The 15,424-nt window shown below is 43.1% G+C and overlaps 1 protein-coding gene across 1 annotated transcript; it reads right to left on the reverse strand.

Moving 5' to 3' along the window:
- Positions 1-987: 987 nt before the first annotated feature.
- LOC139650698 (interferon-induced protein with tetratricopeptide repeats 5-like) lies at positions 988-12,135 on the reverse strand. Its single transcript, XM_071527442.1, has 9 exons — positions 11,920-12,135; positions 9,848-10,027; positions 5,350-5,539; positions 3,841-4,032; positions 3,216-3,443; positions 2,196-2,337; positions 1,875-1,998; positions 1,355-1,493; positions 988-1,070 (listed from the first exon to the last, which is right to left on the reverse strand). The coding sequence occupies exons 1-9, from the start codon at positions 11,922-11,924 to the stop codon at positions 1,005-1,007; spliced, it is 1,266 nt and encodes a 421-aa protein (XP_071383543.1). The 5' UTR covers positions 11,925-12,135; the 3' UTR covers positions 988-1,004.
- Positions 12,136-15,424: the final 3,289 nt, after the last annotated feature.

The raw sequence follows: 15,424 nt of genomic DNA on the forward strand, positions 1-15,424 counted from the left end.
ATTTCACGTATTTTAGTGAGATCAGGTTGGAAACGCTCCTGTGGGTCGTATCAGAGGAGAGGAACAAACCACCTGTGAGGTCATATGGGTTGGAGGACTTGTTGTTATGATCCCATATGAGCATTATTCTTATTTCCACATTACTGTATGATTTAGTGACATTATGTAAACCTGTTTACTCGCGCTACAATAAAAATCCAGCTTGTAGAAAAAAGGATGAGGATGAACTTGTTAAGGTGAAGTTGTTCCAGACAGGACGTCGAATTGGTAAAATGGTCTTTAAACATATTTTCTATCAGAAATAAAGTTTACTTTTATTATTAGTGAATTGAAGAGTGCCTCCCTCTTGCTTCCCCTCTCTCTCTCTCTCTCTCTCTCTCTCCCCCATGAGCTAAAATCAAACAAAACTAGAAATAACCGGCTCGCGGTTGTGTGCCTCCACCAATAAACTTTGTTTTCTCATTGCAAGGACAGTCTTTATTTATTGAACATATATAATTAATGTGATTATTAGGTCAACTTAAAGGATTTTGGTGTCTGCAAAAGTAAGTGACAGCACTTCCACCGTTTTTGTAGAATGACCCAAGATCGTTTTCTCAGCTACAGTGGTAAACAAAACATTATGATGTCACAGTGAAGTTGACCTTTGAACTTTTGGATATAAAATGTCATCACTTCATCATTTTATCCTATTAGACATTTTGTCATAATTACCGTATGAATTCTTGAGTTATGGCCAAAAACTTTTTTGTGAGGTTACAGTGACCTTGACCTTTGAGCTTTGACCTCCAAATTCTACTCAGTTCATCCTTGAGTCCAAGTGGACGTTTGTGTCAAATTTGAAGAAATTCCCTCAAGGCGTTCCTGAGATATCCAGTTCATGAGAATGAGACGAACAGACGGACGGACGGCCAGGCTGTCACCGGCATGGAGGCATAGAAACAACACTTCCATGTCACCATGTCACCATGTCACCATGTCACCATTTCACCATTTCACCATTTCTAGTGCCTGATGCTTACTGTAGCACATCGCTTCCCCTCTGACGCCTCCGGTGTTAACAGCAGACCCTGGTGAGGAGAACAGCAGAGTAAAGTAAAGGGATAACTCAACAATTATGTTCTGTCAATCACTTGGCAACATTTTGGAAAATGCTTATTCTTCTTATTTTGTGTCTTATGCTTTGTTTTGTTTCCTTGTGTTCTATGTTGCTGCATACTGTATTGCTTCATTTTGTTTTGTGATTGATCGTTGATCAGTTAGGAAGACTCGCTCTCTGTAAAGTCCTTGGAGACAGGCTGTGATGAAGGGCGACTCATGTATTACCAAACGTGCACAAACACACCGAGCCTACCTTGGTGTAGTGTGTGATGGCCAGGTCTTCCTTCTTGGTGTGGTACTGGTGGAACTGACCGTAGTACAGATGGACAAACGGACGATTGCTTTCATCCTTCTCTGATGACATCTCCAAGGCCTGGAACATCTCCTCAGCTCTGGAGAGAAAGAGAGAGGACAAATTCATGAATTCATACACACTAACGAATGGATGGAAGATGTATGGATGGATGTTTTAACAATAAACACGCTGAAAGACAGGCAGTCATCAGTGCTCTGAAACCCCTGGCTAAAGGACAGGACCAGAAAGACAAACTTAGCGTTGTTGTGTATACACACACAGACAGACAGATAGACAGACAGACAGACAGACAGGCAGACAGGCAGACAGGCAGGCAGACAGACAGACAGGCAGGCAGACAGACAGACAGACAGACAGACAGGCAGACAGACAGACAGACAGACAGACAGACAGACAGACAGACAGACAGGCAGACAGACAGACAGGCAGACAGGCAGACAGACAGACAGGCAGGTACCTGCTCATATCCTTGTCCTCTGCATACATCAGTGCCAGTTCACCCATGGCGAAGAGGAAGGAAGGCTTTAACCTGACAGCTTCCTTCAGGTGATGAATACACAGGCGCCTCCACCGCTGTATCTCTAGTATAGTATAGTATAATATAGTACAGTATAGTACAGTACAGTACAGTATAGTATAGTATAGTATAGTGTGGTATACAATAGTGTAGTGTAGCAGGAGACCAGTGTTGTGTTTGTTGACATGTTTGTTCTGTCTATGGTCTGTGTGTGTGTGTGTGTGTGTGTGTGTGTGTGTGTGTGTGTGTTTGTGTGTGTACCTTTGTTGTTGTAGGGCTTTTTGTTGACCAGAGCGATCTTCTTCTTCTTATAGCAGAGAGCCAGCTGATGGTGGATGAAGGCCGACTGGCTGCTCCTGTGCAGCGCTCGCTTCAGCAGATCAATAGACCGATCCACCTGATCCTGGAACAGTGACACACTTATTCTTTCATAAACTTGTTAAAGGATCATTTCTACATTCTTTTGAAGTGATATTCAGATTTTGTTCCATCCATGCATCCATTTTCTAGCCACTTATATGGTCAGGGTGGCAACAATGCAGCATCGCAACCCAGACATCCTTTTGCCCAGCAACCCTAGGTGCTCCTAGGCATGCTGGGAGATGTAGTCCCTTCAGCATGTCCTGGGGCTGTCCTGGGGTCTCCTCCGCCGTGCCGAATACACCTCCAAAGGGAGGTGGGGTGTTGTCCTTACAAGGTGCCTGAATCTCCTCAACTGGCTCCTCTCACTGTGGAGATCCTCCCCGAATGTTGAGTTCCTCACCCTATCACCCCAAGGAGAAACCTCATTTCACCCCGAGGAGAAGTCTCATTTCACCCCGAGGAGAAACCTCATTTCACCCCGAGGAGAAACCTCATGTCACCCCTAGGAGAAACCTCATGTCACCCCGAGGAGAAACCTCATGTCACCCTGAGGAGAAACAAATGGCTCATGGCCGTGGCCCTGGCACCCCATGCTCCCACAGCGCCTCCCACAGGACACGTCAGGAAACACAGTCGTAAGTATTCTCCAAATACATAAATTACATATTTTAGTAAAATTCATTGGTCATAAACTATGATGTGTAATATGATGATGGATATCCTGCTATCCTTTACTAAGTATCATGATTTATTTTAATTTTACTGTCTTTTACTTAAAATATGTTACTGATTTAGTCATAGAAAGCGTCACCGTATCCCCTTTTCATTTCTTTAAAATGGGATGAGTGGTGTCTCAGATATCTCTCAGATAACTATGAAATCATCAACTACATAACTAGTCAGACAGTTGGAGGCTACCTGTTCTCGGAGGTATTTGGCTGCATAGCGGGTGACATGAGGGCAGGCAGGACCGATCTCCAGCGCTCTCTCCATCAAAGATTCAGCCTCTTCATGTTTCTGGTAGAAGGAGAGCTTCAGAGCCAGCAGGGCCAGCATGACGCCGTCGGCAGGGTTGATCTCCGAGGCTCGGCGAAGCTGCTTGACGACCGGACAATCCTCAGCTTTCAGAGATGTTTCTGGATCAATCTGCAAATCAGACTCCAGTCAGCTTGCTGTGGAGAATCCCTGGACTACACATCTACACTTCAACTTCCCCGTCAGAGAAAATCTTTTAATTCAAACTGGCCAAATCCTAAGCATTACATTTACATTTGATTGACTGACTGATTAATCAAGTGACTGATCAATCACTTTACTGAATCTACCAGTTGGCGCAGTCAAGGGCTATAGCATAGCCAGCATTCCATTCACTGTCATCACATTTACTGATTGATTAACTGATTGACTCATTGATCAATAGATTAATTGAATGTACCAGTTCAGTGTGGTAAGAAGCTATACCATAGCCGGCATCCCATTAGGAGTAGATTGGCTGATTGATTGAATGAATTGATTGAATGATCAATCAGTTTATTGAAGGTACCGGTTCAGTGCGGTAGAGGGCGATAGCGTAGCCGGCGTTCCACTGGCTGTCGTCAGGCTGCAGCTCCAAGGCTTTGAGGAAGCAATCGATGGCTTTGGGATAGTAGTGCTTCGAGAACTTCAGGAACGTGAAGGCCTTCTCTCCATACACCTCTGGGTGGAGAACTGTAGGAGAGCCGGTAGGGTACTTCTCCTGGAGAGAGAGGACAAAGAGCACATTTAGATCAAGAGACACTAATTGTGTTCACACTGTGAGCAACTTGGTTGGTCTATTCTGACCAATTATGGCCCTGGGTCAGAGTGGTCCGATTGCAACTATGTAGGTCTGCAGGTACAGAGTTTTGAACAGGCAAATCATGCATCTTTTGGTGCTTTGGTATTGCCTTTCATCAGTGGTGGAATGTAACTAAGTACATTTACTTAAAGAGTAACCAAACCCCACCAAAATCTGTGGTGAAGCCTGACACCTAATGGTGAAAAGTAGGGTACTGCACTGCTCATCTGCTATTGGCTGGTCTTTGTGCCAGGTGATGTCACCACCTGTTGTACTCTATGGAAGGTGGCATCATCTGGCACAAACACCAGCCAATAGCAGATGAGTAGTGCAGTACCCTACTTTTCACCATTAGGTGTCACCACAGATTTGGATTTGGGGTTTAGTTACTCTTTAATACAAATTATAAATCAACTAATAAATTATGATATATTTTTATAGGTTAAGCTACCCAGCAGTATATAAAGTAATTAAAATTAGCCCCACCTTTACCAGCTGCAACATTAAAGTGATGAACCCATTAATGAATCAATAATTATAGTCCAATAACATGATATATATGATTCTGAAATGGGCCATTCTGCATAATGACTACTTTTACTTTTGCTACTTTAAGTATATTTTGATGCTAATACTTTTGTACTTTGACTTAAGTAAGATTTTGAATGCAGGACTTTTACTTGTAACAAAGTATTTTTACACTGTGGCATTGCTACTTTTACTTAAGCCAAAGATCTGAATACTTCTTCCACCACTGCCTTTCATAACATTATATCATTTTAACAAGTTAACATAGCTAGCACGCGCTAATTAGGTAGCATTAATCAAAAACAAACAGACAAAAACAATAAAATTACTTCAGAACTTCCCACTAATCCCAACGATGGAGGCAAATATTCCTTAAGCATTGATTCAAGCAAGATGTTTATTCCTGCAGACTTCATATAAGTTAACTCTGAATGGCTGGAATCAACTTCTCCTTCATTTTGATCTATTGTTCATTAAACAAAATCACATCAGTAGGGAACGAAGATCTGATAGCAATGAAAAAGCCATGAAAAGTTCAGCTGTGGCAAGAAGCTTGTTGAGCGTCCACACATCGGCAGAGTTTCCCTGGTCGCTCAGCTGTGAAGGAAAGTTAAACTCTCTATTGAAACCAATAACAACAAAATTCTCTTAAAGAGCATTTAGACCATAAAACATTGAAAAACTGCCACAGTGTATGTGTGTGTTTACCAGTATGTCCTCCACCTTGCGCCAGTATTTGTCTGATTGTGTGAAGTCTCCAGTGTGGTAGCTCAGCCAGGCCAGGTCTCCATAGATCACGATGAGCCGCCGCTCACTCTCCTCACCAAAACACTCTCTGGTCTTCTCTTCTGATTGGCTGAGAAGAGATGCCGCCTCCTTTGGTCTATCCTGATGATACCTGAAGATAGATGAGAATGGCAGATGTTGGTTGTGAAATGTTTAAATGCCCCCCACTGGCTCTTATTTAAATCCTATATTGTCTTTGTTGTATCCCATTACGTTTTGCGGCTGCGATGACCCAGTTTCCCCATAGGGACAGAATCAGTTGTCCCCCACCAAAGGGGGGACTATGGATCGGTCTCCGTCCGTTAGTTCGTTCATTCGTTAGTCACACTGTAACGCTGACTTTGTGCCGCTAGGGGCATTGACAATGAATGGGGACTCAGTGGTAAAGCAGGTCATACAGTTAAAGTTATCATACAATGTGGGGGACAATGAATGGGGACTCAGTGGTAAAGCAATCCAGTTAAAGTTATCATAGGTAACATAATAGTCTACACACGCTACACACTTGGAGACATCAGACTGGGTTGATGTGTTGAAGTGAGAGTCAAACCTCTAACCACAAGACACTGTAGTTATTGTCCAGTTGTTGGACTGTTGTTCTGTTATTGCATCATCACTGCACTGCCACTGTGCCTCAGTGTTGACTACTTATATCATATTACCACTTACCTACTGTGCAATACCATATATCACTTATCATTTAGCATTTATATTATTCATAACACTCACGCTCCTGGTGTTGTATGTTATATTGTATATTGTATTATGAATTGTATTGTAGTTTACATTGTGTAATGTACGGATTGTATTTATTGCATACTGGAGTTCTTATATTTTGTACTGTATTGAGTAAAAACAGGACAATTACAGTTACTACATTTCAAGATATAACTTGTAAGCCTAATTCTGAGGAGAGTAGGCAACAGAAATATATGGTTAATCTGTCCTTTCATTGTCCCATACAAAAATGCTTATACAATTTCACTCATATTTCAAGTACACTCAGCAATCGCTGACTGACCCAAGGGTGGAACTACATCACTAATGGGGGACAACATGTTTACTATTTGCTTGTTTCATCTTATTTTGAGGGCTTACAAATTCCCCCCCTACGTCAACAGTTCCTATGAGCTCCTAAAGCCTTTTTGCACTCTCAATGTCTTCAATAAATCACTAGCACATTCATTTTGAGACATAAGTATTGTTGCAGTTTGGCCATAATAGAAGACTCACACAGAGCCTTTTGATTAAGGAGCCAGTTCAAGTTCATCAAGTGGACAAGAGGAGGCGAGGAGGAGCCTAATGCAAAGTACGGGCGGTTTGTCACTGCGAATGTGGAGGCGACTAGGATGTGTGTGCCGGTGATGGAGAAGATCAGAATCTCCCAGAGGGCCAAGCATCCGGAGGTCGTGGTGGTGCGTGAAAAAGTGGAGGATGCACACCAAAGCTTCGATCACGAGCGGATTACAGAGAATCGTGAGGTATTGAATGAGGCCAAACAGCTTCTCTTCAATATGTATGACAAGATCAAGGGGGAGGAGCTGATGGGGAGGGTGTGGAGAGTGGAGGCAGCTCAGGACGAACAACAGTATGGGGAGTCATGGAGGGTCATAAGTGAGATGTGTGGGCACAAAAGGTCAAAGGACGGACAGGTTGCAGGCAGCAGCCTGGAAGAGAGGGTGACCTCCTGGTTCACTCACTTCCGGAATCTCCTAGGCACACACCTGACAGTGGATGGAGCTGAGGATGAGATACCTGCAGTCCGTACAAATCTCAATATTGATGATTGTCCATTTACAGTCAGGGAGTTTGCCAGAGTGAAATCCACTCTGAAGCAGGGGAAAAGTGCGGGGCCGGACGGTATTCCCCCAGAGGTCTTTAAGAATTGCCATCTTGATGACATCATCCTGGAGATTTGCAACCTTGCTCTGATGATAAACAACAAGCCTGATATGTGGTCTCTCTCTAACATCATCCCAGTGCCTAAATCTGGAGATCTCTCGAAACCAGACAACTGCCGCGGCATCAGTCTGACATGTATCATTGCAAAGATGTACAACCGCATGATACTAAACCGTCACTTGATTAATCAGTCAGTCAATCCGGATACGGTGCGCCATCGACCCCAACTTGAGAGAGGACCAAAATGGCTTTCGAGAGGGAAGAACCACCGTAGCCCAGATCTTGGCCTTAAGGAGGATCATCGAAGAGGTGAAAAAGAACAACCTGACAGCGGTGCTGTGTTTTATCGATTTCAAAAAGGCATTTGACTCGATACACAGAGGCGTGATGATGAAGATACTCTTACGGTGTCCCTCCCAACCTACTCCAGGCCATAGGGACCATGTAAACGGGTACAAGAGCCAAGGTGGTGACCCCAGGCGGCAACAGCGAGGAGTTTGACATCCTGGCGGGGGTGTTGCAAGGGGACACCCTCGCTCCCTTCCTCTTCATTATAGTCCTGGACTATGCACTTAGGCAAGACATCAGTGGACGGGAGCAGGAACTCGGCCTCACTATTACACCTAGGAGGTCTAGACGACTCCTTGCTGTAGTCCTAATGGACCTAGACTATGACATCAGCCTGCTATCTGACCATGTGGAGCAGGCACAGGAGCTCTTGACCAGAGTGGAGACAGAGTGTGCCAAGGTTGGCCTCAGGCTAAATGCCAAGAAAACCGAGGTTATCACCTACAACATCCTCCCGGACCATCCACCTCTAACGACAACAGGAGGCACTGCTCTAAAAGAAGTCAATGACTTCAGGGCTCATGGGTCAACTCGTCAGAGCAAGACCTTAAAGTGAGGAAGGCGCTCGCATGGAAGGCTCTGAACGGCATGGTCAGTGTGTGGAACTCCAACCTCCCCCGACATATCAAGCTCAGCTTCTTCTCTGCAACAGTAGAGTCCGTTCTCCTATATGGCTGTGAATGCTGGACCCTGAAGCCCACCCTGCAGAAGTCCCTGGATGGGTGCTACACCAGAATGCTGCGAGCTGTACTAAACATCGACCAAAACGAGCATGTTACCAACAAGTCTCTGTATGGGGGGTTACCAAGGTTGAGTGAGAAGATAGCATCCAGGAGAATGAGGCTAGCCGGTCACCACCAGAGACACTGGGAGCTCCCAGCCAGCAAGCTGGTGCTGTGGGAGCCAACACACGGGCATTGATCACGAGGGCGTCCCACACCAACGTACGTGGACACACTAAAGAAAGATGCAGGAGCGGAAAGTACTGGCGAGCTAGCCAGATGCATGGATCGAGATGACTGGAAACTCCGCTGGAGGGCTCGTCCAAGGACGACCTCATTGATTGAGTCATGCGAGGTCATGAGTGCTGGCATGGAGTCAGGAGAGGTTGGGGTCATCATTGCGCCCTTGCTCCTGACCCTCCAATGGTTGGAAGGGTACAAGCTGGTACCTGTGTAGCACAAAAGTCCTGTTAGGGGTCCTCAGCCTCACCCAGAGAACATCTGCCAACTTCTCTATGACTGTGCAGGGCCCTTCCCAATGACTGGCCAACTTGGGAGGCAGTTCTTGGAGGTTCTCCTGTTCTCTCAAACTCTAGTTAACTCAGGAAGTCTTCCACTCCCTCCAGCAATTCCATCCCACTTCCTTTTTTTTTTTTAAAAACTTTTTATTTATGAACATTTTTCACATTATAAGGACAGCAAGCAAAAAGCAAAAAATATCGCTAATAATAAAATAAAATATCGCACATGATACATACGATAATTATGAAAGATCTGTCTCATTATCTAAATAAACCGTTTTTCTCCCAGTTCTTTTTGGAGCCGTATGGAGTAGGTCATCTGTTCTGGAAGATGTAGGTGTTTAACAATATTGACAAAGAGGCCAGCAGTAGGGCAGTTTCTCTGAAGCCAATATTGTGTAATGGCCTTTTTACTTGCTACCAGCAAGATCTTTAGGAGGTAGGCATCATCTTTACTTAACCTGTCAGGGATATGTCCAAGATAGAGGGATGTGAATGTTGTAATTCCATCCCACTTGACAACAATCTAGTGGTTTGGCTGGGCTTTTGATGGATTGATGGTTAATCATGATACATGTAGCACCTTTTTAAAATTCTTTAGTATTTAACAACTTACCCTCACAAAGTGACTGCTGGAATTCAATTAATTATATTGAGGACATAATCATCTGTATGGTAACAATAAAAATTAGGTCACATCTGTGCAAGTAAACACCTCTTTCTCAATAATATTCCTCCTCATTATACCTCCTCCTCCTAAATAATATTTTACCACCTCCTCGTTAGTAATATACCACTTCCTCAGTAATACACCACATCCTTCTCAATAATATGCCACCTCTTCCTCCTCGGTAATAAATCTTATTCGACGATCTCCCATCTCTGCACCATAGTCCTGCACTAAAAACGATTAGAAACGTACTGTACCTGACGTAAGCCAGGAAGCTGTAGGAGCGCTCCACAGCGCCCCGCTGTCCGAACCCCAGATCCATATGGTCCTGGAGCCGTGTGCTGAGGCCTTCCAGATCCATGTGTTCCCGCTTCAGATCCCAGGTGAACCGACTCTCCAACTGCAGCAGCCTGGAGCGCAGATCACTGCCAGCATCACTGGGAGAGAGAGAGAGAGAGAGGGAGAGAGAGAGAAGGAGAGAATTTTTTTAATTTTGAAAAAAATATTTTGTCTTTATTTTACAGTGTTAGTAAGAACTTTTTTTTATTTTATTTAACCTTTATTTAACCAGGCGAAATCAATTAAGAACATGTTCTTATTTACAATGATGGCCTGACAAGAGGCATAAGCACTTTGTTGTCTCAACAAAATATACAGTATATATATATTGTACAATAAACAATTCATGATCAATACCTCATCGTACTAAACACACATGTATAATTGTAAAGTACAAATTCAATCTTACAGCAAAAAAAACAAACAACATTTTTTTTTTTTTAATTGCTCCAGGCACTTTCACTTAAAAACGACACCAAACACTAACTCCTCATCCTCCACTGAACAGACGACATCACTGTAACACCACTGCTGAACAAAAGAATCCAAACCTTTAATTTCTTCATGAAATCTAAAATCTATCCAAACCCTCAGTGAGACAAACACACTGACCAAATCCTGAAACACTTCCGTTTTAATTCTGTTTCTTCTTGTAAGATATAATGCCATTTTCACTTCACCTAAAAGAAAATGTAACATTTGTCACTTAGCAGCATTAGATTTCCTGTAACCAGCCCCCAGTACAAAAACAACTTTAGACCATTTCTCTTTGAAAAACAAAAACAAGGTCTCTACAGTACTAAATAAATCCTCAATCCTTCCACACTCTAAAAAACAATGAAAAATAGTTTCCACCCTTCCACAGAAAGGACATTCATGTGAAAAAATGGGGGGGGGGGGGGGGGGGGGGGGGGGGGCAGAGAGAGAGAGACAGAGAGCGGGAGAAAGTCCACTGTCCAGTTACTGAGAAAAACACATAGTGATACAAGGATTTAGGATTTATTTAAGGTTCTGTATTAGTGTGGATTAACTTACTTATTTGATTTACATTGATTGTTTCATATACTTCATTCCAATAAAGTTCGTTAGATTGAAATTTTTAATTGCAAAGAGTGAGGTAGGGAAAGAGAGAATAGGACGAGAGGAGAGTGGGGGATGGGGAAGGAGAGAGCAAGAGAGAGAGAATAGGGGAAAGAAGGCTGGAAGAGAGAGAGAGGGAGAGAGGGAGAAAAAGAAAAAGAGAGAAGGTGAGATTTAAAGGGAGAGAAAGAAAGGAAAGAAAGAAAGAGATAGACAGAAAGATAGGAGTGGCGGTAGAAAAGACAAAAAAACACTTGGAAGAGAGAGAGTCACTGGGAGGAGCTTAGAGAGAAAGAGAGAGCAGATCTGTAGAAACTTTTAAATCCCCCAATACATAAGTTTGATGATATTCTCCTTTTATTAAACATCAGATATGATCCACCTCTGATATGATGCTGGTTCCTGTCTGACCACAGCTACAGAACAACAGGCTGGGAAACCTGATTTTTGTATTTAATTGTTCAATTCTGTATAAAATAAATATTCATTTTTAGCCTATTTTTTATTTCATTTAAAGGCAGTAATGTATCCCAGATGCGTGCACACACACACACACACACACACACACACACACACACACATAAACCTGTGAATCATTTTGAAAAGTTATATAATGTGTCCTTTCCTCTAAGAAGTTGGAAGCCAACACCGTCCCTCCCAAAAACCTCTATAATATCCCTATAGTAACACATAGTGTGTTTATGGTACTCAACAGTGAGTCTGTCACTACACTATATAATGCTATTCCTATGGTATCACTATAATAATACAATCATGAAATATTCGTATAAGAGGGGCTGATAGGAATATTTTACTTTTGCTGGGATGTTTGTATAGAATCCTTCTAAAATGGATCATAGGATTGCTGTAGTTTGTTTTCATATCAGCTGTCAAACAGAAGCAAACTCACCTCATTTTGAATTATTCGTCGTTCAGGATCCGACCTGTTAGCTGGAAAATAGAAACTTGTTCTCAGATCCTGATGCACAGCGAAGAGAAGCGAGAGCAACAGTGAAGTCCAACGTACAGCATAGCCACGATGATGATGATGATGATGATGATGAAGAACTGCAAACCGAAAGTGCTGATATGTTTTCTTCATAAACTGGCTTGTCAGGTCAGCATCATCCTTTAGAAACTCAATAAATACAGAATAGAAACTCAGACAGACGAAACGAAACTGAAACTGATCTGTTACAGAAAAGTCTTATGATGCGTTCACGGTCTCCTCGTACAGAGTGTTAAGCCCAATGCCCACCAGATTCAGCACGGAAGTAGAACGGCTCCGGAACAGAAGGCAGTGTACACCGCACGCGTTTGATTGAGTCGTATGCGTCACCCGCAAGTCAATAAATGCATTTTCACGCTTGTCAGACGCAAGCGGATCCGGCAAAAATAGACCAGATGCTGAAAAATAGCGGAGTGGCAGAAACTGCCGTGCGGGTTCCAGACGGCTTCCGTGCCGCTACCGCAACGCATCCGCACCCGGTGGACATTGCAGCGCTGATCCACATGGGTGCGAGTCTGTCCCGGGACACGCACAGCTTCCGTGCCGGAGCCGTACCGCATCTGGTGGTGAAGTCCAGCCCGACAATGGTGATTTATCACAGAGGAAAACATAAAGAAGAAGAAAAAAAAGGACTGGATTCTCCATGTAATGTTTTTTCCCCCCCAAAAAGGATATACAGTGCAATATAAATTAACTCTTCCATTGTATATATAAAAAAATCAATGTCACCATTTTGTTTGTCTCAATTTTGTTTTATGATCAACTGTAAAGTCAAACCGTCCTAAGTAGGCTAACGTTTGATTTGGTTGATGTGGCTTTTCCCATCAAAGATTTTTTTTTTTTTTTTTTTAGTGTCTTTTTGCCTTTATTCAACAGGACAGTAGAGACAGGCAGGGCAGAGAGAGGGAAGACATGCAGCAAAGGGGACGAATTCGAATTTGAATTCGAATGCATGCCGCTGGATTAGGACTTCTCTCTGCGGTCGAGCCACCGGCCGCCCAGCCAGACTTATGATGCAAAATGAGAGATCTTGGCTATGTGAAAAAGCCGCTGTGTGACTGGCCTGTGATTCAGTTCCTTCAAAGCTGAAATGCTTCTTCATGCGGTGTTTCTGCTAGTGTTACTCCACCTTTGGAAATGTATGTTCTATTTTATCTCCAACTGTGTCCACAGCACGCAGTTCTGTTGATATTCATATTGCTGGTGATCCTCGGTCTGGTTTGACACGCTCCGGGCGCCCGGTGGCCCTCCAGCGTCCCTCGACCAGCTCCTCCGGCCCGCCGCCTCGGCAGACCAGAGGCAGCTTCGCCCCCGACACTCAGGCGCCCGGCGGCCGGTCCCTTCGCTAAAGGTCGACAGCCTCCGGTGTCACATTTTACAGCTCAGCACCTCTGTCACTGGTGCCAGTGTACATGGTGCCCATGGGTGCTCAGCACCCTGGAGTCAGGGTACAGGCTATACAGTTCAGGACCAAACCCCACCATTCTGGGGATATTGTTCCCATCTTGCTAAAAGACGGTGCAGGCTCCCAGGCCCTTTCCTCAGAGGTCCTGGCTCTTTTGGGAGAGGGGGCAGTAACAGCCAGACAGAGGTTTTATTCAACTTATTTCCTGGTGCCCAAGAAGGACGGGGTCTCCCGACCTATCCTAAGTCTAAAAAAAAAGGCAGGTTTTCAAGAAACCTGCCTTTTTGGATGCTCCGCCTGTCACATCCTCTGTCCATAATGGATGCGACACCACAGTGGACTTCTACAATGCGTATTTTCATATCTACATTCACAGGGCGACAGAAAACACCTCTCTGCGGTCTTCCCCTTGGCCTGGCTCCAGCTCCTTCCGCTCATTCCCCTGTCCCGGACAGAATGTGCTGCTTTGAACGTGTTCCTAAGTTCGTCTCAAATCATTATGTAGAGAAAGTCATAAAGAATGCAATATTTTAAACTATGAAAGACTGATCAATGTATATTCTGCTATTAATTTAGAATTTCTTCTTTTTCACTTTCTTCGATGTCATTTCAGTCTAGAAGATTATGTATGTGGGTGTTCTCCTTTATGTTATACGGCATTTCTGATATGGTGCAATTATGTTAATTCATAATAATGAAGGTCCCTTGAGGCTGGGATTCATCCGCATGTGATTACTATTGAAAACAGATGCTTCTGAAGGTTTGATAAATGCAACGTAAGCTTTTAGTTCATATTATTTTATGTGGAAATGTACATGACCTATACAGCGGTGCTTATCATTGCTTATCATTTTCTATTTTGGCTTTACTCATTCAATAGCTGTGTAATCTAACAGGCCAATCTAAGCAGTGTGTCTATCAGTATATTCTATCTATCAATATGTTTGTGTTTGGTTTTGTGTACAAAGGCGAGGAAAAAATATGGGTAATACACAAAAAACCCACCAATTACAATCTTTAGACTGTATTTATTCTAAAGCTTGACTGAGACGCATAGAAGATGCATTTATTTTTATGGCATTTTAATGGTGTGAGTATTTTATGGCATTTCTGCTTTACAGGACAGAGGACAGCAGAGTGAGACAGGAAAGAGAAAGGAGACGACATGAGACAAAGGTCTCAGGCAGGATCCAAGTCCAGGATGGTGCAGTTACATGGACCTCAACCAACTGACACACCAGGACGTCCCGAGACACACAGACTCTGATTCTGTTGCATGTTAATGAGGTCTAACTAATATTACAGAACAGCATAAAGCAAATAGAGTAAACAGTCTATATGTCAGGTTCACATCCAGGGTGAAAGTAGAGTCAGATATAAACAGTAAAGAGCAGTAAAGTCATAAGCTGAGTCTCTCATAGCTGTTAATGTTTGCTGTTCATGCTACAGTAGTACTTTAATCTTAGATTATTAATTCTGATTATAATCCAAATTACTTCTAGACATGCATTGGTGCAATAGTAGTAAAGTAATAATTAATACTGTGCTACTTAATCATTATCATTAATTATCATATTGATAGCCAGAAAGATTCAGAAAGATTAAAAAAAGTAATTGATAGACAGTGTATCCATCATCACTGTGGAATGATCATTCTCCCAAATTTGGGCAAAAAGTAAACAAACATTGTAGCGCTCCTTTTGGGCCAATCAGTGCAATTTTAAAAACACCATGATGGAGCAATGAGATGCATCATTCCCTTAAGTTGAGTGAAAATTGTAATTGTAATTTTCACAAAACTTAAGGGAATGATGCGAGATATCCGAGATATCGTGTATGATGTACAGACAATTAAACGTTGTAGTGCCCCCCTTTGGCCAATCAGTGTAATTTTGAAAAAGCCGAAATGGAGAAATGACACGCATCATTCCCCAAAGAGTCAGCAACATCAGTGTTGTCCGAGATATTGTGAGTGACACACGGCTAATCCATAGTCCATCC

Source organism: Centroberyx affinis, unplaced genomic scaffold (genome assembly GCF_046629955.1).
Source record: "Centroberyx affinis isolate AG114_WGS23_722 - 3 ecotype Tasmania unplaced genomic scaffold, CSIRO-AGI_Caff_v1 ptg001532l_1, whole genome shotgun sequence".
Taxonomy (NCBI): Eukaryota; Metazoa; Chordata; class Actinopteri; order Beryciformes; family Berycidae; genus Centroberyx; species Centroberyx affinis.

Coding starts and splice junctions, on each gene's coding strand:
- LOC139650698 (XM_071527442.1), bottom strand. Junction 5,540..9,847: donor AGCTTCCTGGCTTACGTCAG/GTACAGTACGTT, acceptor ATCTATCTTCAG/GTATCATCAGGATAGACCAA. Junction 4,033..5,349: donor GCAAGGTGGAGGACATACTG/GTAAACACACAC, acceptor CTCTCTCTCCAG/GAGAAGTACCCTACCGGCTC.